The sequence below is a fragment of the Harpia harpyja genome, chromosome 9 (assembly GCF_026419915.1).
Source record: "Harpia harpyja isolate bHarHar1 chromosome 9, bHarHar1 primary haplotype, whole genome shotgun sequence".
In the NCBI taxonomy this organism is placed as follows: Eukaryota; Metazoa; Chordata; class Aves; order Accipitriformes; family Accipitridae; genus Harpia; species Harpia harpyja.
In genome coordinates this window covers 40046620-40068869 of record NC_068948.1, presented here as the reverse complement: position 1 = coordinate 40068869, position 22250 = coordinate 40046620, and the positions used below count along the sequence as shown (strand labels likewise).

Sequence of the window (22250 nt, the reverse complement as noted above, 5' to 3'; positions counted from 1 at the left end):
AGGGCCAAGATTTCTCCAGCAAAAGCCATCAGGAAGGAAACAGCTGTGCTTCTTATCTCTGGGGAGTCTGGCTGTGAGCCTTCACATCTCTTTTCCAAACCCTGTCTCTGAGCCCAGTAGGACAAGAAGGAGGATGTTCCTCATACATCAGCCACATGTGTGAGAACAGGTTAGATTTGAACACACTTTTCCATTAAAAATATTCTTTGAGAGAATCACAAGAAACGTAAACAATCCATGGGAACATGGATTCCTGACTGGCTCCAGGCTGGCATTTCAACTAAAAAGGGGGAAATGGAATTAATGAGTAGGAAGAACAAGAGCTAACTAAGATGTCAACAGAGAAGAACTAGAAATGGTGCAGTGTTATTTTATACAACAAAACCTAAAAATACAATAAATAAATTATACAAAAACCTAAGCCAAGATTATCCTGGATCCCTTTCAATGCCAAACAGATTTCCCAAGATGACTAAACATCATCACTGTTGCTTGCACAGAATGACACTGAGATGCAACTAGCAAAGGGATTCAAATGTGCCAAGCGACCCTTGGCACCCTGTGTTGAACTTGTTTGAGGCATCACAGAGGCAGGAGTGGGAGCACTGAGCCTTGCTCCACTCTGCTCTGCTTCATTATGCTAAGTTAGTTTAGTAACACACCATTGCCTTTAGCAGGGCTTGTGCAGGGATTACAAAGCCTATTGTAAGGGCTTCCCAGTGTTCGGAGAAGTCCCTGCCCCTTCCTTTCCATGAAATGCCTGTTAAGGGGTGCCATGTGTCTGGCCAGGACTCTGCAGGCAGCAGCACGAAGGGTGCAGGGTGCAGGGCCTGTCACGCCTGCAGGCAAGGCTGGCCACCAGGCTGGCTGGTCTCTGTGCCTGGCAGGCCCTGACCACAGTGGCTGCCTGTTCCAGCAGCCTTGAGCTCCAACAGAGACAATCTGCCCATCCCCAGCACCTGCAGCAAGGTATCTGCCTGGGTTGATGGGGTGGTAGAAGCAGGAGCCAGAGCTGAAATCCTCAAATTCCTTGTGCCCAGTGACAAGGATGTGCTGTCAGTAATATTGGAGCAGGTCTGCAGGCAGGCAGAAGGGACCACCACTCCTACCTCTCCTGCCCCACCACAGTGCTCTGAAAAGGGGTGAGGTGTCCCCCAGGGCACAAAGAAATAGCAAATGGAGCTGAGAACAACCCACAGATCACAAAACCCCCTGAGAACAGGCACATCCACCACCCATCCAAGTGGGTAAAGTGAGAAGGAGAAGGAGAAGGGAGAAGAGAAAGGAGTGGAGCAGGCTGGCAGAAGCAACACTGCTTTTTTGCAGACAAACATGGGCTCCAGGAAGGGCCCTGGGTGCATCTTCAGTTCTAGTCTCTGCTCCCAGAGATTGCACTCTTCCATAAGACTTTAACATGCGCGAGCTGCCCTCGGTGACAGTGCAGACCCCGCTGCCTCCCAGCTGGACGCGTTCCAGAGGGTACAGCTCCAACATTAACGCAAGAAGAAATATCTCCGGGATGGAGTTAGTCAGTTTTTATGCTGGATTGGATTTGAAGAAGCAACTGACATCAACTGAAGCATCTGTTCCTTACAGTGCTTGGGTTAAGTTTGCAACATGTCCGATGAAATACCCAGCAATGCAGGGAGAGGATTTATCCCTGTGAGAGCTGTGTAGATTGTGCAGCCTCCCATTAGCATGTTGAGCCCTATGGTTTATTGTGTTAATTTGTTTGTGCTAACATACTGTCTTGTGTTACTGATTAAAATATAACACCATCTGACACACCAAAACGCCATGAAAACATATGAGCTCCAGAACAATTGAGGTTGGTCTGTTCTTTGCTGTGACAGGGGACAGGGTGGAACAATAAGGAATGTCAGGGACATTTTACTGGCCTAACAGAAAAGGGGAAAAGTCCTCGCAAGGTAAAAATCCTCACAGGACAGTCTACAGCAACTGCAGGCAGGGAGCTTTGGGGGATACCTCATCTCCTGACAGTGACTGAGCTCCGTAATGCCCCTCCGTGCAAGGACTGTGCCCATTTAACTGCAGCCCAATGTGGGGTGGCACCATCTGGGCCCCCCTGCATGGAAGTGAACCCACACACAGCCAACCTGCATGGCCACAGTGGCTTCACCGGCACACGGCGCCTGTGTGGGTCAGGCCTCAGTGCCTGCATCCAAACGAGAACCAGGCTGCCTTTAGCCAAAATAAATGTCTGCACAGGATGCTGCTGTGGGACTGAGTGAATATAAACCTTCGGTGCAACAACCACAACCGAGTCACGGAGAAATGCCTCCCCTTCCCTCTAGTGACTTGGTTGCAAGTAGGTGGCTTGAAAACGACTCTTGCTCCACGGAAAGGATCTAGCAAGAAGGAGTGAGGCGGCTGCTTTCCCTTCAGATGCAGTGCAACAGCAGTGTCCTCCTGTGCTCTGCGGGGCTCCTCACTGTTCTTTCTTAAACTTGTGCTGAGATAAGGAAACACGCTTCAACTGAGCCATTTTTGGCACCTCAGTAGTGGGTGGGGGGATCCTTCTTTCAAACTAAAAGCACCTCATTCCCCTGTAGCTGCAGCCCCGTTTCCCTGCGCACTCAGGGATTGCAGGCAGCCGGGCAAGAGCTTCCCCCTTCTCGCCAGAGCCGGGGTGCGAGCAAGGAAGGAAAGGGCCAGACCAAAGGGGACAGGGACAAATTCACTCGCACATATTAAGCGGCAGATATGTGTGTAAGCCCCAGGCAGCAGAGCAGCACCCCCGTACAGAGATTTTTGACAGCATTAATGAACATTAATGAACATTAATGAGGATAGGAGTGACAGAGAGTGACTGGTTTTAGGGCAGCTCCTGTTGCACTCGAAAGCAGACGAGCTGGGGTGGGCTCCTGGGGGACCACCAGGCAATGACCCCAACTGCCAGGTTGCCTTGCCCAGGCCACCTCAGAGCTCTCAAGGGAGTTCTGCACTCCAGGGCTGGGCAGGGGTCCCAAAAACTTCACAGCCCCAAACTGTGGGCCACACAGGGCAGCTGCACTGCAAGAAAGCATTGATATCTCACTGGAGAAGCATGAGCAGTTGTCAAGGGGAAAGAAAAAAAAGAAAAAAAGGAAAAGGAAAAAAAGAGAAAAAGAGGGGGAAAGGGAGAAACCCCGCCGGCTGTGTGCTGGGGGAGAGTGGCTGACAGTTTTATTTCTGAGAATTTCCCTGTGCGTGATCTCTACATTGGGATCTGCAGGCAAGTGACCCCATAAAACCAGCCTGAAATCCCCATGGCAAATAACGCAGAGCCAAGGCTGGCAAGTAGGAGCCAGTGGGGGTCCGGGAAGTGTGGGAGGTGCGGCAGCCCAGCCCCGCTCCCCTGAGCCCTACGGTGCCCCACGTACAGCCACAGGCTCCCCACCGTGCCCATCTGCAGGGTCAGGCAGCCCACGGAGCCCCACAAGCCCTAGCTTTCCCAGGCGTGTCACTGCCTACTAGCAAGAAAACAACTGTTGTTGATGAGCATTGTGCTGGTTATAACAATAATTATTTATTATTGGATGCTTTTTCCTCAGGGTGTTTATCTCTCTTCTTTTTCTTTCATTCGTTCATGCTTTCTTTCTTTCTTTCTCTCTCTTGTTTTTTTCCTCCCTCTCTCTTTCTCTCTTTCTCTTTGTTTCTTTAATTCTTTCCTTTCCTCTGTCTTCCTTTCTCTTCTCTTCTCTTCTCTCCTCTTCTCTTCTCTTCTCTTCTCTTCTCTTCTCTTCTCTTCTCTCCTCTCCTCTCCTCTCCTCTCCTCTCCTCTCCTCTCCTCTCCTCTCCTCTCCTCTCCTCTCCTCTCCTCTCCTCTCCTCTCCTCTCCTCTCTTCCCTCTCCTTTCATTGCCTCCTTCCCCAGCCCCGAGTCCCAAACGCGCCCACCGGTGGAGCACAGCGCGGCTGCCGTGCGGAGCCGCGGACACTGTCAGCGGCGGCCCGGGCAGGAGCTGCTCCCGGCGCGGCCCCAGGTGCCCGGTCCCGTCGCCGTCGCTGCAGGGGGACGAGCCGCGCTCCGTGGGGCCGCGCACCTGCCGCGCTGCCGCGGGACGGGACGGGACGGGACGGGGCGGTTCAAATCCCGGCTCAGCAACAGCGGCGGGGCCGGGCAGGAGCGGGCTGCCGGGCCGGGCCGGGGCAGTGCCGCCCGCTGCCGCTGCTCGGGCGTCCCGGCGGCCGGAGGGGAGCGGCTCGGGGCGGCCGCGGGGGCTCTGGAGGCCGCGCAACGGTAGCGAGCAGGGTCGGGGCGCCCCGGGGAAACCAGCGAGCTGCAGCGGGGGAGTGAGCCCCGACGAGCGCCGGGGAACCCCGCGGGGCCCCGCGCCGGCACGGCGACTGGCACCGAGCCGTGGTGCCAGCACTCCCAGCCCAAACCGCTCCAGGTGCGGGAAAGCGGGTGGGCAAAGGGGCTGCGGCAGAGCGCGGCTCGCCTTGCCTTGCGTTTCGTTCTTCTGTCGTTATCGGTCTGGCCGTCTTTCCGATGTCTTTTTCTGGCTCTCTTTTTCTTTTTGCTTTCTCTTTCTGTCTTTGTCTTCTTTCTTTCTTTCTTTTTCTTTCTTTCCATCCTTTTCTTTCTTTTTCTTTCTATTTTTTCTAATCTTTCTTCTCTTTTCCTTCTTTCTTCCTTTCTTTATTTTTCTGTCTGTTTCTTTTTTCTTTCTTTCATTCTTCTTTCTTTCTGTGTGTCTTGTCCTACTTTCTGTCTTTCTGTCTGTCTGTCTCGGTGAGACCTGGTTAACACATTTGATTTTTTAATTTGTTAGATACATTCGTTAATTTCGGTTCCTATAGTTGAAACGTAAGTTGCAAAATAATACTAATAGTCGCCGTAGTCGGAATAATAACTAGGATGACAGTAATGATAATAACAGTCTTCATCGATAACGGTCTCAAATCAAACGCCAGAAAATCCCCGTTTTTCCGGGGACCCGCGGGAACCGCAGGCTTTTTTCACCTGCCGAGATGTCCCCGGTTTCCTCTTTATCTCCCCTCCTACAACGAATCTGTAAATGTCCGCGGCTCCCGTTAGCTGAACCTCTACGAATTATTATTGTTTCGCCAGCAGCATCGCTACCGGCAGCGTTAGCCTTTCCCGTACTGTTCTTTTCCATCGCTCGCAGCTCACGGGCGGTGCTGCCGAGGCGGGCGGGGAAGAGCGGGGGCCGTGGGGTTCACCCTCCCCGGGCCCGGCCGCGGGAACCTGCCCGGGGCACCCCGCCGCAGGGCTGTTCATCCGGCAACTGTGCGGAGAAATAAGCGTGTGCGGACGTGTGCGCGGAGTGCGCTGCCGCCTCCCCCGGCCCTGCGTGGTCCCAGCCCCGGCTCGCTGCCGCTCTCCCCCCGCTAGTCGCTTGCTGCCCCACGGCTCAGCGGGGAGCCGGGGCTGCTGTGCCAAGCCCGAGCCGGGCCGCCCCCAGCTCCCCTCCAGACTCTGCACCCACCCCCCCTCCGCAGCCCGGGCTCGCCGGGGGCCCATCGGGGCGCAGGGGTTGGGGGGCGGGAGGGACGGCGGGGCCGGGCAAGGGCCGGGGGAACGGGCAGAAAGGAGGGATCGCGGGAGGGACGAGAGGAGAGATGCGGGCGGAGGGGTGAGTGCGAAGAGCGGACGGAGGGAAGGCGGCGGGCGCTGGGGCTGTGTCCCAGCTGGGCCCCGGGGGCGCGGGGAGAGCCCGTCGGGGCCGTGGCGCATCTGCAGCACAGGCCGGGCTCAGGGTGCGCGGGGGAACCCGGTCTGGGGGACCCGGACACCTCCGCAGCACAAGGGACGCGGCTCGGTGTGAGCACGGCCCCGGCGCTGGAACGGAGCGGGGGTGTCCGTGCCCGGGTGCACCTGGCCCGGCCCGTGGGGAACGGCGCCGACGGGGAGACCCCTGCGAGGGAGGACGAAGGCAGCAGCCCTCGGTGTCCGCCCCCACCTCGCCTGAAAGGTCTGGGGGATTGCGGGGTGCGGGGCCCAAACGGGGGAGGGGGCGGCAGCGGATACCTGCTGCGGGGAGAAGCCTCGCCGGGGCCGGGGAGGGTGGTGGAGCGGCTGGGAGGCGGCGATGCTCGGGCTCCGGGGGCTGTGCCGCGGCTGGGGGCTGCCGTCGGGGGGTGGGGGGACGGGGAACTCTTTGCAACGCATTGATTTCCTCGGTGCCGCCACGGGCTTTTGCACCGCCGGGGCCGGAGCGTTTCGGGGCGAAGCAGATGTGTGTCCTCGGAGGGCGGGGGGGGGGGGGTGTCTGCCCTTCTTCCCCGTCGAGCTCTCGGCGTTTCCGCAGCGTGGAGCCATTCCCGGCGGAGAGGCGGAGGGACAACCCCGACCTTCCTTTCCACCTGCTCGGGCGAGGTGTGAGCCGAGCGGAGAAGCCCCCCTCGCCCTCTCCCTAGTGCCCTTCCGACAGCCTCCGGGCTCCATCCATTTCCCCCCCCGCCGGCCCAGGGACGACCGCAGAGCCGGGGGCAGACCAGTATCGCTAACGGCGGGGTCAGCAACCCCTCGTCGAGGCTGGATGCGCCTTGCAGGGCTCCGGAGATGCGGAGCGGCCGGCGAACGGGACAAGCGCCCGCGGGGCTGAGCGAGACGCCTGGCAAACGCGGCCTCTGGGTTTAGGCCCTTTTGGGGGTGCAGGAGAGGGGACAACCCCGTTTGCAGCACAGCGCCGTGCTACCCGCTCACTCGGGTGTGCTCTGCCGCTGCGGGGTTCCCGTCGCGGGGGAGCTGGGGCTGGTTTCGCCCTCCCGTCATCTCAGCTCCGCCCGGCGCCGCTCACGCGTGTGCTAATCCCGCGCGGCCTGCGAGGCCGGGCACGGGGTGCGGGAGCGGGGCGGCGGGGTTTCCTTTCAGGGATTTGGGGTTTCGGGGCTGCAGCCCCGCGGCTCAGCGGGGACCCGCTCCGCTGCCGCCCGGGGGCCGGCTGGCAACGATCCCCGGCGGGTCCCGTATCCCCGGCAGGCACCGCTCAGCTCCGACACCGCCGGGCGGGTGGACAGGCCGGGGTGTCCGTCCGCGCCCGGGCTGTCCCCGACGTGGCACCGCTTCCAGCTGGGGCTTTACCTAAGGAGCAGGGAAGGAGAAAGGCATAAAACTAGGAAACGGTGCGGGCAAGCAAGGCACGGGCAGCAGCCCCCAGCTCCCCGACTCTGCTGGGGCGCTGGATTCGGGGCTTTTCTTACTTTCCGGGTGGGGGGGCGGAGGGGGGAATATTTTCCTTCCTCCTGGGGCAGAGGCTGCCCAGCGCCGGGCACACCTCGGGGAAGAGGCTGGCGCCCCGTGTCCCGCTCGCATCAGCCCTTTATCTCCCGGAGGCGGCTTGCAGCTCGCACCCGCGGCTCCTCGCTTTCCTCCGGTATTGCCCCGAGGTGCCCTAACGAAATCCCTTCCCCTCCTCCTTGTATTGCCGCCAGGTAAGCAGCGTGGGTCAGCACTGGGACACTCTTCTCCGTGGCGTGTCCCTGAGCTCGGGATAGAAACTGCCCTGGCCGGGAACCGCGCTGCCAGCAGCAGCGAAGAAACAGAACACTGATCGTGTCACGCTCTGCCCTTATGCCGTTAGCTGCAGGAACATATGCTCAAATATGTAAGAGTAGTCTAGATTTTTCTCTGCAAATATTTTTACCACATCCAAAGATAATATTTCAACAGAAGAATCAAGCCCCGCAGGCTACAGACAGGGCAGCTATATATAACCCGCTTGCTCACTCCGGCTCTCCGCGCATCGCTCGGGTTATGCAACCCCCATCGCGCCAGTAGCCACCGGCGCGCCCCACGGCTCCGCCCGCCCCGTTGGGGCATTTCCCCCGGGACTTCGGTGCAGCCACCCGCCCGGAGGGACCGGCACCGGGGCTGGTCCCGGGACTGGTACCGGGGCCGGGCCGGGCCCGGCGGGGCGGGCGCGCCGCCTCGCCCCGCGCCGATGCGGAGGAAGGGCCCGGGGAACGCCGCGGCGCTCCGAGGGGCCGGTGCCGGGCGGTGAGTAGCGCCTCACCCTCGCCGGGGCAGGGAGGGGAACGGGGGCGGCCCTCCCCGGCGGCGGGCCGTGCAGGTGCTGCCGACGGAGCGGGCTCTCACGCCGGGCCGGGCAAGGGCTCGCCTGCCGCCCCGCCGGTTGCTTTCCGTTTTCTCCGCTTTATTTTCGGCGAAGGAAATGCTCGAACGCCGGCGGGTGCTTTGGGGGTTTGGTGGCCCGGGGCTGGGGGGGGTGTCCACCCCGCACCGGCGAGGCTCTCGGCGGTACCCGCGCCCGCAGCGCACCCCGACGTGCCCGGCCCCCGCCCGTTGCGGCGGCTCGGGCTGCGAATCCCCGCGGGCGCCGACTCCCCGCGGTCGGGCCGGGGCAGCCCGCAGCCCCGCGGTGGATGCGGGCTGGAGGAAGGGAGCAATCCCCCCTTCTCGGTGCCGGACATCCGCAGCGTGACGCCGGGCTCGGCTCGGCTGGGCTCGGCTCTTCCCTTCCCGTCGGCCGGCTCCCGGCGCCGTGATTGACACCGCCGGCCCCTCCGCCCGCCCCGCAGCACATCCCATCCCTCCCCGCCGGCCGCTCGCCGTGCCCGGGAGGCGGGGAAGGGCCTCCCCAGCCCTTTGACACCGTCTCGGCAGGAGTTTCACTTCGCTTTCGCCGCCGCCGCCGCCGCCGCTTCTGCAGGCAAACACCCCCGGCTTCCATGTGACGCCTCCCAGCCACTGAATGGGGGAAAGCGCCTATAAGGGAGCCACTTTCCCTACGTGCAGGAGAAAAGGAGGGGACGGGGGGGGCAGAAGCAGGAGGTGGTGGTTGGGGGGAAGGGAAGAGAGAAAATAAATTAATAAATCGCAGGGAACGAAGTTGGGGGGACAGAAACTGAGACCCCGGGGAAGAAATTCGTGGGGTTATTTATTCCCCCGGCCCCCCCGGCCCCCTCCCGCTGACAGGGCTCGATCCGGCCCGTTGCGGCGCTCGGCGCTGGCTGCAAAGGGCCCCGGGGAAGTTTCTTGCTCCCCAACGCCCTTCCCGGGGGGGGGAACAGAGGGTTTGGGTTGTTTTCTGTTGTGGTTCGTTTTTTTTTTTTAAGCTTCCCTCCCCCCCCCCCCGTCTGGAAGGAGGGGGGTCTCGCTCGCACCTCCCTGGATGGTGCGGTAGAAAGGAGGGGAGTGAGGGGGTGGGAGGGGGGGCTCGTGGTGGGAGGCTGCCGCGGCTGCTGCTCCTGCATTGGTGTCTCCCCTATGGACGAAAACAGCCCTCTGTCTCCCAAGGCAAATGCTTTCAGTATCGCCTCTCTGATTTCAGTCGCCGCCGCCGCCGAGCAAGCAGGGAAGGGAGCGCTGGAGGAGCGCCGCGGCAGCCGCAGCGCGCCCGCCCGCCCCGGCTGCCGCCCGCAGAAGATGCACTTCAGCACCGTCACCAGGGACATGGAAGGTGAGCGCCGCGCTCGGCCCCGCAGGGCTGCGGGGATGGGACCCCCCCAGGCCACGGCGTCTCGGAGGGTTTTCACGCGTCCCGGCCCGGCGGCAGGGCCGGGGGGAGCGCACGGAGCGCGGCCTGTCCGCGGCGCCAGTCGGAGGGGGCTTTGCCGTGCCCCCCCGGCAGGCCCGGGCCCCCGCAGCCCTCCCTGGGAGAATAAGGCTCTGCCCGTGCCCCGGTGGCGGCTTCCGACGGCTCCGCCGCTTGGACCCGCGTCTCCTCGGAGGTGCTGGAGCATCCTCCGACAGCACCGGCCGTGCCCAGGGCAGCGGCGGGCCGGGGCTCGGCTCCCGCTGGCTCTGCAGCCCCTGTCCGGCCCGGGGGCCGCGGCGGAAATAACTCAAGAGACCCCCAGGACCTCGAGGAGCCTTTCAGCATCGGAGGGGATCCGAAGGAGCCGTCCGTTCCCCGGGGCGGCCTGTCATGCGCCACAGGGCCCGCTCGGGCCGGCGGCCGAGGGCTGCGCTGCCGGGGCCGTCCCGGCGCTCCTCAGCGCGGACCCGGAGCTTTGCTCTGGTCCCCGTCTGTTACCCCTCTTTCGCCCGGGGATGGAAAGAAGGGGGATTGCCAAACCAGATCCGCCTTCCCCTGTCAGCTACGGCCCCACGGCCCCAGAGCGAGGGACATTACCTGCAGCACCATAGCTACACGGAAATAAGAACCGGTTTCTTTCTTTGAGTTCCCCCCCTCCTCCTCTTTTTTTTTTTTTTCGGGGGGGTGGGGGGTAGTTTGCTTTGTCCCAAATCGTGTGCGGCGAGGGAGGCCTTCTGCAGAGATAGCACGGGCTCTGCACCGCCGCGGCTCTTGGCAGATCTCTCGGGTTTGCAAAGGAAAAAAAAAAAAAAAAGAAGAAGAAAAAAAAGTTAAAAAAAAAGAAGAGCCGAGGCAGGCAGGCAGCGGGAGCAGCGAGCTCCCCGCCTGCCCCGGGGGGAGCGGGGCTGGGGCCAAGCAAAGCGGAAAGGGGGAGGCGCCCCGCTGGGCTGGGCGCGGGGCAGGAGAGGAGGCGGAGGGCACCCCGCGGAGCCGGCGCGGCGCGGAGGCGGGGGCCGCGCGGAGCGGCGCGGAGCTCGGGGGGGGGGAAAGCGGGAGCCGGAGCGGAGCCCTGACGGCCTGTTTTTGGAATGATTTCAGCTATCTCCAGCCCCTGGCTCACCCAGCTGTCCCATTTTTGCGATGTTGCAGCTTTCACGGCCAACAGCCTGAGCAGCCTGAACGCCTCCGGGGGGTACCACCTCTCCCCCTCCCCGGGGGACCCGTACGGACAGCATGAGCCGCCGCACTACGAGCCCTGCACGGCTCAGCAGCACCCGCACCCGCCGCCCCAGCCCCAGCACGGCTACCCCTTCGGCGGGGCGGCGACGGCGACCGGGGCCAACCCGCCGCCCCCAGGCCCCGAGCCTCCCGAGGGCGCCGGGGGAGCCGCCGCGGGGCCGGCCGCCGTCTCGGGCTGCTCCGCGGGGGCGGCCGCCGCGGTCAAGGCGCCGGTTAAGAAGAACCCGAAGGTAGCCAACGTGAGCGTCCAGCTGGAGATGAAGGCGCTGTGGGACGAGTTCAACCAGCTGGGCACCGAGATGATCGTCACCAAGGCCGGCAGGTCAGTGCGGAGCGCCCGAGCGGCCCCGGCTCTCCAGCCGCTCCCCCCGGCCGCGGGCACCCAGACTAGCCGGGGCGGGAGACTCCGGCCGCGGGCCCCGCCGGAGGCGGTTGAAGTCGCGGTGTGGGGGAGAATCGAGGCTGGCCAGGGGCGAGCTGCGGGGCGGTCCGGCCCGGCGGTTGCCGTCATTCGATCCTAGCGCCTCTCCCGGGGCGAAGTCTGCGAGTTCTTGCGGCCCGAAGGCCTCGGGTGCTGCGGGGAAGAACGCGCGGCTCCTGCGGGCTGCAGGCGAAGGCGTGCGGGGGACGGCGGGCAGGGCGGCTCGGCCCGGCCCGGCGGAGCCGCGCCGTGCGCTCCGCCGCCGGGTTGCACTCCCGCTGGAAAGGGCGCTGTGCTCCGCCGGGCGCCTTCGGCTTTCGGTTACCCCGCACGGGACTCAGATCCCTGTCTGCGGAGGACACTGTGCTCCCGGGGTGGACAGCAACGGCACGGGGGGGGGGGGGGGGAGAGAAAAAACTAACAAACCAACCCGTGCAATACCTGTAACTAAATAAATTTTTAGCACGGGCAGATCTTTTCCTTCCGGCGGGGACGCAAACAGACCCCAATTCTGCACCTTGAAACGTCCTCCAGGACTGTTGCATTTCCCGACTATCGAGTGAGGAGCCCGGCTCAGCCTGGCTCTCCTCGGCCCTGCTCCGGCAGCCGAGGCGCGGTTCCGCCGGCGGCTCGGTTGGGCTCGGCGGGCCGGGACCCGGCTCCCGGCCAGGGAACAAAGGAAACGGCTGATGCGACCGCGTTAGAAACGAGCAAAACATATGGGGGGAAGAGGAGCCCCAGTTACGGTTGTTAATTACTGCATTTAATTGCGATCGCCGGGAAGCGCCGTGGCGGCTCGGGTAGAGCTGCGGAGCTTTCCCCGCGCAGGCTCTGGGCAAACGCTGCCTTCGGCGGGGTGGGGGGGGAGCGCGTTGCTCGGGCTCTGGTCTCTTCCCTTGATTTAAAGCGATCCGGCGGTGGGGGAGAAAAGAAAAGCAAACAAATTAACAAATCCTCCAGTGCTTGCTCGCAGTTAGCGCCGGGGGTGGCTGCAGCGGCGGCAGCTGGAGCCCCGGGCACTGCCGCAGCCCCCGTCGCCGGGGGAGAAGGGCGCAGCGCGGCTCGTCGGGGTCCGCTCCGAAAGGGCCCAGCACCAGCGGTGACCGCGGCCGTGCGCTCCCGCTCTCCCTCCAGCGGTTCTGAGGGTCCCGAAGGTGCAAAAATTGAAATATTTTATATGTACACGGTTGCTTTTTTTTTTTAATTAGCAGTTTGCTAAAATAAAAAAAATCACCGCGGTGCTCGGTGGAAAAGCAGCCGGCGGAGGGGCCGGCGCTGCGCTGCGGGACCCCCGGCGTGATTTCCCGCAGACGGTGCCTGTCTCCGGCCGCGGCCCCTGAGCCCGGCGCCGGGCTCGGCGCTGCTTTCCTTAGCGGAAAAGGTCGTTCAGGCTCCAGGCGGAGGCTCTCTGCGAACAGGAGCTCTTCGATCTGGCGTTCTTCGCTCTCCCGGGACAGCGAAAGGATTGCAAATACCCCACTCCAAAAGGGCTCGGAAATGAACCAACTCGATTTGAATCAGAGGCTTTTTTCCCCCCTCTTCGTTTACTTTATGACACCGACAAATCTCCAGACATGCAGCTAAAAAGAGGACAAAACGGGGTAAAACCAGCAGGGAAAGGCTCGGGGAAGGCACTGTTCTCTCCCAGCGCCTCCGGGCTGGCCCTGCTGTTTGTCTAGGTGGGTCTTATCATCTCGGGTTGTTTGTTTTAAAACTAAGTTTTAAAACAAGAAACACCGGAACTGAAGCTAATGGGGGCTTTAACACCTTTAAAAATAATAATAACAGAGGGAGCGATTGGAAACATCCTCCAGAGTTTGCTAAAGCGTTACAGAGAGGGAGACGCAGCCGCCCGATCCTGATGCTGCCCGGCAGTGCCGGGCCCGTACTGCAAGGAGCTGCGGGGCCAGAGCCCCGTTGCCCCACCGCCCTGGCAGGCAGACTTTCCTCGGCGGACAACCAAAAAAGCCCCGGGAACACGCACAGCAGGTCCGGCCGTGCCCCCCGAGAATGAGCCCGGGGGGGGCTCTCGATGTCCGCGTTTGATCGGGTTGTTTTTTCAGGGGGTGTTGAGAGTTTGGTTTTTCAACGGCTGCAAACCCCCTTCCCGGAATGCCGCCCGTTGTCGCTCGCTTGGTTTCCTACTCGGGGGAAAAAAAATACATCAAAAAAACCCGAAGCCGTAACGAGCCCCGGCGCGAAGGGGCATCTTCGGCGTGTCCCGCCGGGGAGCCGCGGGCCGGGCCCTGTCCCCGGTGTGTGCAGAGGGAGGGAGGGAGGGACGGGGGGGCCGCCCCGGCCCCTTCCCTTAACCCACCCCCGATCGCATTTGCCCCGCAGCCCCTCGAAGGAGTCGTGCCGTTGCTGAGCGTGGGACCCGTGCCCCCGGCTTAGACTGGGGTCCCCGGGGGCCTGCGTGGAGCAGAGCAGTGGGAACAGCCCTGGGGGCCGACCTGCGGGCTCCTTCCCGCTCTGCTTTTGCCCCGCAGACTTACAGGGACCGGGAGCCTGACCGGGCTCTGGCAACGAAGCGGAGCCGGGAGCTCGCTCGCTGGGAGGTCCCCGTTGCCCTCTAGTCCCTGCCCGCCGGGGGGGTGCGTTTGCCCCTCCGGGCTGCGGGAGGTCTCCCGCTGACCCCAGGGACCACACTGCTGCTGTAACTGCTGGGCAGATTTGGGGAGGCAGAAGCTGCAGAAGTGGGAACTCGGTCCCCTCGCGTTGCCCACAGGAGATTCTAGACGTGCCCCCCCAGGCTGCCCGAGCCTCCTGGGGCTCTGCCCCCGGCTTGAGTGTGGGTCCAGAGACGGGGTAGTGCCTTGCATCTACCTCAAATCAGGTCAGCTGGAAGGATGGGGAAACCGCGAGGAGGAAATTCTTTTCACTTCTGTCTCCCCATGGCAAAGGCAGTGGTGGTGCTTGTTCCCCCTCTGGCCTCTGTGTCCTGCCACAGCGGGGCATTTCGTGTGTCCGACACAAGCAGCCCTGGAGCCGGCAGAGAGGCAGGACTGTCCAGCGCTGCGCCAGCTTGTCCTCCGGGACTGAGGGACACGCAGCCCCTCTCCTCATGCTGCCCGGCTGCATCTGCCTTTTCCTCCCGTTTCAGCCGGCGGTTCCTGCGAGGGGACCTGATGTTGCAACCGGGCGTACGCCAGGGCAGCTGGAGGGAAAGGGCCGGGAAGGCTGCAGGGCTCCCTCACCCGGCCCTGAGCACCCCCGGGCCGGGGAGGGTGCGGGTACCTGCGCTGGCTCCTCGAGGCTCCCTGCTGCCCCTCAGCTCAGCTCTCCTCTCTCTCCTCTCTGTGCCAGGCGCATGTTCCCCACCTTCCAGGTGAAGATATTCGGGATGGACCCTATGGCTGACTACATGCTCCTCATGGATTTCGTCCCCGTGGATGACAAGCGATACCGGCAAGTAACACCCTGCCTGCCCTGCCATGCTCGGCGCTGTAGGGACTGGCGGGTCGCTGCCCGCCCCCTGCCCCTCCCGGGGCTCGGGGATGCGCCCCTGGGCCTGACACATATTGGTGCGAGACGAGGATGAGATGCGGGATGTGGCTACCCTGGGGTCTGTTTCACACTGTTGCAACAAATTTGGGGCCGGGAGTGGTGTGGGGCGCAGACCCGCAGGGCCCCCCTTGGCTTTCTCACAACACCCGCAGCGGCTGGGACCAGGCTGGTGTGGGGCAGGCAGATGCACAGGTTTCTGTGGGGCGGCAGGGCAGGAACCGCCTTGTCCTGCCCAGAAAAGCCCTCCCCATCCCGCTGCTCCACATCTCTACCCAGCAAACGCCCATTCCGCCTAACAAAAATCCCCCCGGTGCTCCTCAAGTGCTGTAGCCTCTCAGCTGGGGCAGGCGTCCTGGGGCTGTGCCATGCCTGCCGGGGAGCCGGCTGGGTGCTTGGGTGAAGAGAGCGGGTTTTGTGCTCTGGAGAGGCACCCGCCATCCGAGCCACAAAACCCTGCCCTTGTTTCCAGCAGCAGCGTAGGAAGGCCTTGGAAACTGGTGACTCGCAAGGCAGCGATGCGGTCTGGTTGGGAACCCCTTTAATTTAAAGACAGTGAAAGGCGCATTATGTATTTAGCTTCAGATCAGGACGCCGAGCAGGCAGCCCGCGTAGGAATCACAGGGTCCGATATATAAATATTTAGACAGATATCCAAATTCTCAGGGCGTCCTAGAAATGTTTGCTTGTCAAGGGAAGTGGGATATATAACATCCAATTGAGTATATCTTTAAAAAGTAATGTTTCTGCTCGAGTCCAATGGTGTCTAATTCCCCCTGTGCAAACACTGGCTTTTAAAGTAAACACGTGTATAGAAGATTGGTTTCTCTGTTTTAAATGTTACAGTTGAATATGTACTTTGAAAGAATGAAACAAGGCTGCGAAACTCTGGACTTGCTATTAATCTACACATAACTAACTTTCCACTCTTCACTTAAAGCCAGAACATTACTGTATAGAGGGCTCCCTTCCACCCGTTTTTTTAGAGGAACGGGGAGCTTTTGTGGCTTCTCTGCCAAATCTGTGCAGGTAGCTGTGCATTTTCTCCGCCCTGCAGATTTCTCTCCCGCCAGTTCCATCGGTGACCTGATAAGATATTATTTTCTCCCCGCAACGCCTCTGGCTGTGGAGGAGTGCTCCTTTCTCTTGTTGCCGTAGGAAGCGGGACTGGGGGGGGAGCCGGCGCTTCCCCCTCGCCGGGCCGGGGGGGATCCTCCTGGGCCGGGTCCTGCGGGGCCGCGGGGAGCCGCTGCGGGGGGCGGTGGCGGGAGTCCCCCGGGCTGCGGCTGAGGGTGCCTTCCCCTCCCTCAGGTACGCCTTCCACAGCTCCTCCTGGCTGGTGGCCGGCAAAGCCGACCCCGCCACCCCCGGGAGGGTGCATTACCACCCGGACTCCCCGGCGAAAGGGGCGCAGTGGATGAAGCAGATCGTTTCCTTCGATAAGCTCAAACTGACCAACAATTTGCTGGATGACAACGGGCATGTAAGTGTCCCCCGGGAAAAGGTGTCGAGCACGGGGCTGTGCCGGGGGGAACTCCCCGCGCCGTGATTCCCGTGGGGTGCCCCTGCCCGCGCCCCTCCCCAGGGGCTCCGCGGCCCCGTCCTGCCCCAGCCCCGCGGCTGCCGCCGGGCAAGGGAGCCGGCAGGACCGGGGGCTGCGCTCTCCTCTCTCGATGCTCCGCCTGGATCAGTTATTGTCTCCTTGCTCGTTTTATCATTCAGATCATTTTGAACTCCATGCACAGATACCAGCCGCGTTTTCACGTGGTCTACGTGGACCCCCGGAAAGACAGCGAGAAATACGCGGAGGAGAACTTCAAAACCTTCGTCTTCGAGGAGACGCGCTTCACGGCCGTGACCGCCTACCAGAACCACCGGGTGAGGCGGCAGCGGGGCCCGAGACAACGAAAAAGGGGGGGTGGTATCGCCCCGGCGGTCCCAGGGGTGCGGGCGCGCCCGGCGCTGCTTCAGCCCCTTCTCCCGGCTCCCGGGCAGAAGGCCGGGCTGCGGGTGTCCGTCGGTGGCGGGGGTGTCTGGGGGTATTCCCGCCTCCTCCTCCCCGTCTGCTAAACCCATTCCGGGGCAGCGCAAGGAACCCGATAGCCGGGGAGCTGCGCCGAGCTGCATCGCTGCACGCCGAGGAAGCGGCGTGAGCTCCAGCCCCATCGCCCGCTTCCCCCCGCCCGGGGGGACCTCATTACCTATGTAAACCCGAGACTGGGGCTAGTTTGGAAACTACAGGCTTCCCGCTGCGAAACGTCACTCACAATTTGTTTGGATAAACCTGCGATTTTACTTCTCTAAACTCGTAGCGGTCTGTTCCTCCCCGGAATACAATTGTATGTTAAAAAAAGAAACAAAACGAAACAAAACGACCCAGCCCCCCTAATGTGATGAGGATTTCTGGGCAGCAGTTAATCCAATTGCTGCTTTAAATCGCATCAGAGTAACGTGAAGAGCAGGAATCCCAGCCGCGAGTGCAAATACGATTTCATAGCGGGGGCTTTTCAGCGCTGCTCCAAACCACCTTGCTCCGCGCTGATGCCGCAGCCCCGCGGCGGGGCTGGGTCGCGGGGCTGTCCCCGAGCAGCCGCCAGCGATGCCACCCTCTGCAGTGGCTCCGAGCAAATCGACCCGGGTCCCCCTGGGATGCTGCGGTCGGACCGGCACCCCGCCACGGAGAGGCGGTGGGGCCGGAGCAAGGCTGTGCCTTTAAGGGGCTCCGGAGTCCCTCCCCGGCTGGCATTTGCCTGATGGCTCTGGACAGCTGCTCTTTCTCTCCTGCTTTCTATCAGTTTGACCTCTAAGGCTGGAACTGTCACTGAGGGGCTTAACGTTTGTTTTTCAACCCATTCCGGAAACTCACAATCACATACTTTATCCGTGGATTTGCTTAAATATAGAAAATGTCCTGCCTTCTCCCTGGCGAATTAAATAAATACATAAGTATGATTTATCCAGTGATTTGTTTTAGCTGCTCCGGTGGTGACCCATATAATATGGCATTTTCTTACAAGTGCATTTACACAGCTTTTGCAGCCGACTCCGGCTGCCTCTCCCTTCGCCTTGAACTCCTATTAGATAGCGTACTAGCCTGCATTTTCTAACAGAGGGAAAGCACGTTTGTGCTCTGTGGCAGAGCGCGCCCTGGCTCTACCGGCCACCTGGGCCCTCTCTGTTACACTAGGCACTGCTGACTCCCAAAGCCCGCTCAGGGACACGCTCACTGTCTGACCAGGGAGCCCCGTGCAAGCTGCTTTGAGACATTTACCCACTTTTCCTCACAGATCACGCAGCTGAAGATTGCCAGCAATCCTTTCGCCAAGGGATTCAGAGACTGTGACCCTGAGGACTGGTAAGGCTGTGTCTTTATTGACTACTGACTGCACCCCACTTTCACCCCCAGTTTCACATGCACCTGCCCAGCTTATACTTGCACAAGGCTTGCATGGAATTTGGGGGACACTGGGTCAGGCCCTGTTTGCCAGCTGCAGCTCACAGCAGCAATGCTCCAAGTGCTCATTCTGTTGGACCATCAGCTCCGTATCACTTCTCTCCTTCTTCCAGGCCCAGGAATCACAGGCCAGGGGCCCTTCCTCTCATGAGTGCTTTTGCCAGATCCCGGAATCCAGTCTCTTCCCCAGCCCACCAGAACGGGACAGAGAAAGGTGAGAGCCCCCACCGGCTGGGCCAGCCTGTCACCCTGGACCTGCTGGCCTGCACAGCCGGCCTCAGCGCATGCATGCTTGGGGCCAGAGTTGCACACCATGCTGGTGCACAGCCACCTGCAGCGGGCACGGCTCCATTGCTAATAAGCTTTGCACTACCACCTATTTTTTAAACAAAAGTAGCCACTTTCGTAGCCTAATTTGTTCTTCCTAGGTCTAAAACTCTCGCTGCTGTTGTGCTTAAGCAACTTTGCTGCTTTGAATGACACTGCCCTTTTCCTTTAGTGTCCCATTTTTGACTTTCGGCAGCAGGTTCAGCTTTTCAGGCAGGGATGCCGCGAGGGCCACTGTCTCCTCCTCCCATTGCCCTTTTAACGCTCCTCGGCAGCGCGTTCAGGGCCGACCCGCTCCCATTCAGGAGCTGCAGTCAGGTCGAACAGCACCTCTGCCCATTGACTCCTTTTCCATTACGCAGAGCAAACAACTGCAAAGACAACCGAGGGCCTTTCTTCCAACACACTCCGGGCCTGCAAAATAAAGGGAAGTCTGTATTTGTTTAGTGTTACACAATTGCAAAAATTTCAGGCGTGTACCAGCTTGTCAGTCAATTCAGCTCCATTTATCGCAGTCAGAAGGTCCTGCCCCACAAGCCCCGGTTCCTGCTGCATGCTGCTCCACACTTCGCTTGCAAGCCTCGCTTTTATCTTCTCGCGCCGCTTTTTTTTTTTATTGATTTAAATTGATTACCTGCAGCCCGGCCCGTCGGGGGCGGCGGTGCTGACGCTGTGTGCCCCCGCAGATGCTGCCGAGAGCCGGCGGGAGTACGAGCGGGAGGCGGCCGGCGGGACGCCGCTGCACGCCGAGGCCGCGCACCAGCAGCTCATGTCCCGCGTCCTCAGCCCCGCGCTGCCGGGCGGCGGCGGCGGCGGCGGCGGCCTGGTGCCGTTGGGCGGCGCGGGCGGCGGCCGGCCCAGCCCGCCCCACCACGAACTGCGCCTGGAGCCCGCCGCCTCGGAGCCCCTCCACCACCACCCCTACAAGTACCCGCCGGCGGCGGCCGCCGCCTACGACCACTACCTGGGGGCGAAGAGCCGGCCCGCCCCCTACCCCCTCCCCGGCATCCGCGGGCACAGCTACCACCACCACCACCACCACCACCACCACATGAACGCGGCGGCCGCGGCGGCGGCGGCGGCGGCCGCCAACATGTACTCGTCGGCCGGCGCGCCCGCCAACTACGACTACGGGCCCAGATAACGGCGCCGCGCGCGCCCCGCGGAGCCGCCGACGGCGCGAGAGACTGGCGGCGGCGGCCGCGCGTGCCGCGACCGTTACCGTCCTTCCCCCCTTCCCGCCTTTCCCTCTCTTCCCGCCTTACGAGTGAGCTGATAGGCCAGCTTGACCTGATCGACAATCGGAGAGCCCAATCGCAGGAAGCCGGGGCCCCCCCCATCCCGCTCCCCACCCGTCGGCGGGCCGTGAGGGCGGGCGGCGGCGGAGGTGGGGTGCGGGCGGGGGGGTGCAGGAGGCTGGCCGGGGCGCGCCGGGCGCTTCTCATCGCGGTGTGACCCGCAGCTGCACTTTGATAAACGAAGCCATATGTGGTTATCTCCCTTCTCCCTATCCCCGCGCCTCCGTTCTCGCGGATGCCTCGCGAGTGCGCCGGGCACCGAAGACCGTAGGGCCGCTGGGAAGCGGCGGGAGGACGGGGAAGCGGCCGCGGTGAGGTGACTTGCCCCCTTCTCACTCGCCCGCCGGGTTGTCTGATGGAGATTTGGTGTTGCCGCCAGTTTTGGCGTTGCCACGGGTGTTTCCCAGCCCAGCGGGATGTGTAACGTTAGCGCCGAGCAGGGAGGGCTGCGGGGCTGGCAGTGAGCACCAGCGGACACCAGCCCCCGGCAGTGGCGGGCCCCCCGGGGATGGAGTGTAATTCTGCACGTGTCGACGTAAGTCTCTCTTTTACCTCGGGCACGCATGGCTTCCCTCACGGTTGGTTCAGGTGGTTCTTTGAGGAGACTGTCAGAGGAAGTAGGGTTTAGCTTAAGGGAACGCTTTGAATCTTCACTGTCAGAACAAATTGTCCGCTTCTCCTCTGGTCCTGACCTGCTTGTGAGTTTTGGGGTTCATTGGGGCGGCTTAACCACAACAGCATTTTCTGGAGCTGTTGAGAAGAGCCCATGGCCAAGAGCACAGCCATGTACAGCTTCTTGTTTTCACAACGATGGATGCTAAGGTTTAAAAACCAGCCTCGGGGTGGGGGGAATACCTGCAGAATTTAGGCTATGTATTCTCAGCAATAGTTTGTGAACTGGCTGCTTCCCAGACAGCCTCACAGTACTGCCTTCCTACATCCTTTTCCGAGCTCTTGATGCTCTCCAGTTGAGAGGTGCCTTTTAGAGGAACTTCAGGGTTTTTTTTCCCAGAATGCCTCACCCCTTATATTTGGCTGACCCAAACTGCAGTAGTCCCAAAGCACCTATTCTGCACCTACCTGCTTGCTGCATCTTCCCTCTTAAAGCTGGTAAGTACTTTTTTCTTTTTTTTCCTTTAATATCTTCCTTCAGTAGTCTTTCCTTATTGTTGAAAAGATGGGCCTGTTCATCACAGTTTCTCCAGTGATGTGTTTTGAGTAGCTGGCTTGTGTTTTTTGTCAGATGTTCACCGAACGGCAGTCCCTTTGTGTTCAGAGAAGGTATAGAACAGCTCCTCAGCTGTGTTGGTATACAGTATTATGAACACTTTTCTGATTCTTCCACGTGACTCTATGAAAAGAAGGGGTTTTTTTGGTTTTGGTTTTTTTTTTTGAAGCCCTCTATTCATCCATGTTTGTGCATTTTCCCTACAAACCTTTTAAAACATAATCTTTCCCTTGTGCAGGTGGCAGTGTTAATAGCAATGTTTATTCCGTCTTTGGCAGTGGGCTTTGGGCTTCGGGCTTCCAAAACTTTTTGGAAGGGTTTAAGAAGGGATACAGGCTAACATGAATATTTTATGTAATTTTTTTTTCTGTTATAAAAAAATATATCTGGATCCATGAAAAAGACTTGTGCAAGAAATATGTATTTTATTTGACATTTGCAGTGAATTGTGAGATTCCTAGTATCTGCCTAAACCATAACTACTGTTCTCAGAAAGGTTGATGTAAAATAGCCTTGTGTTTATTACTAGTCAGTGGGAAATGGCTCTCGGATGTGCTCTGTTGCTTTGCCGCTGTTATATCAGAGTTTTCAGTATGATTTGTTATCTGTAAACTGATTAGTGCCAAAGCTTTGGTCAAACGTTTAATGAAGTTCTTATATTTATTATTTCCTTCAAAGATTATACAAATGCTTTTTTTTTTCTTGATAGTTGCAGTGTAGGAAAAAAGTGAAGACAACCAAAGAATCATATCTGCAAACAGTGTAGATACATGTAGATATTTGTAGATATTTGTAGATAATCTTATTTCATTTAAATTGAAAAGACATTGGACAGTGACATTTATAAATGTTTTTCCTCTTCTTTCTTTCTTTCATTTCTTGTTTGATCATTTGTGTATATTTGTCTGTTTGTCTGCTCTGAAGTCTAAACCTCCCCTACCAAATGAGGTCATTTAAATAAGGAGGGATACTAAACTGGAGTTGTTTAGTCTGAGCGAATAGTGAATCTCCATAGGTGATTGCTCCCTCCCTTCTCTCTCTGGTTGCTGGAGCTGCCTGGTTGTAGTGATCTATCATTATGCAATAACTTGCAGGGTCGGGGTTCCAGGCTGAAATGGATACCATACACTTCTGTTTGTGTTGGTAAGCACCTGTTTTCTTTAAACATACATAGACTGCTGCAAAAAGTGCCACTGGCTCTCAGTGCAGACTGGCCACACACCTTTTCAAACGTACTTTACTGCACAAGAGCTGAGGGGACTGCATGACCCAAGATGCCAGGACTAAACAGTACTGTTACAGAAAGTGGA

General features: G+C 60.1%; 1 protein-coding gene across 7 annotated transcripts; it reads left to right on the top strand.

Annotated features, from left to right (window-relative positions):
• The first annotated feature begins 3865 nt into the window (after positions 1 to 3865).
• TBX1 (T-box transcription factor 1) lies at positions 3866 to 21802 on the top strand. Of its 7 annotated transcripts, none has more exons than XM_052795564.1 (9): positions 3866 to 3985; positions 9263 to 9391; positions 10568 to 11030; positions 14436 to 14537; positions 15945 to 16116; positions 16356 to 16511; positions 17921 to 17988; positions 18201 to 18301; positions 19101 to 21802. In XM_052795564.1, exons 2-9 carry the CDS (start codon positions 9358 to 9360, stop codon positions 19556 to 19558), a joined length of 1554 nt encoding a protein of 517 aa, XP_052651524.1. In that variant the 5' UTR covers positions 3866 to 3985; positions 9263 to 9357; the 3' UTR covers positions 19559 to 21802. The 7 variants fall into 7 exon arrangements, with proteins under 7 accessions (XP_052651524.1, XP_052651526.1, XP_052651522.1 ...); XM_052795566.1 differs by lacking the exon at positions 3866 to 3985 and adding an exon at positions 4289 to 4396; XM_052795562.1 differs by lacking the exon at positions 3866 to 3985 and adding an exon at positions 5512 to 5602.
• Positions 21803 to 22250: the final 448 nt, after the last annotated feature.

Bases quoted from the DNA above. Each gene is read 5' to 3' on its own strand.
- TBX1 (XM_052795559.1), top strand. From the start codon at position 9,199: ATGGACGAAAACAGCCCTCTGTCTCCCAAGGCAAATGCTTTCAGTATC. The intron at 14,538-15,944 runs GCAAGTAACACC...CCCCTCCCTCAG, and splicing joins GTGGATGACAAGCGATACCG to GTACGCCTTCCACAGCTCCT. The intron at 18,302-19,100 runs GTGAGAGCCCCC...GTGCCCCCGCAG, and splicing joins CCAGAACGGGACAGAGAAAG to ATGCTGCCGAGAGCCGGCGG.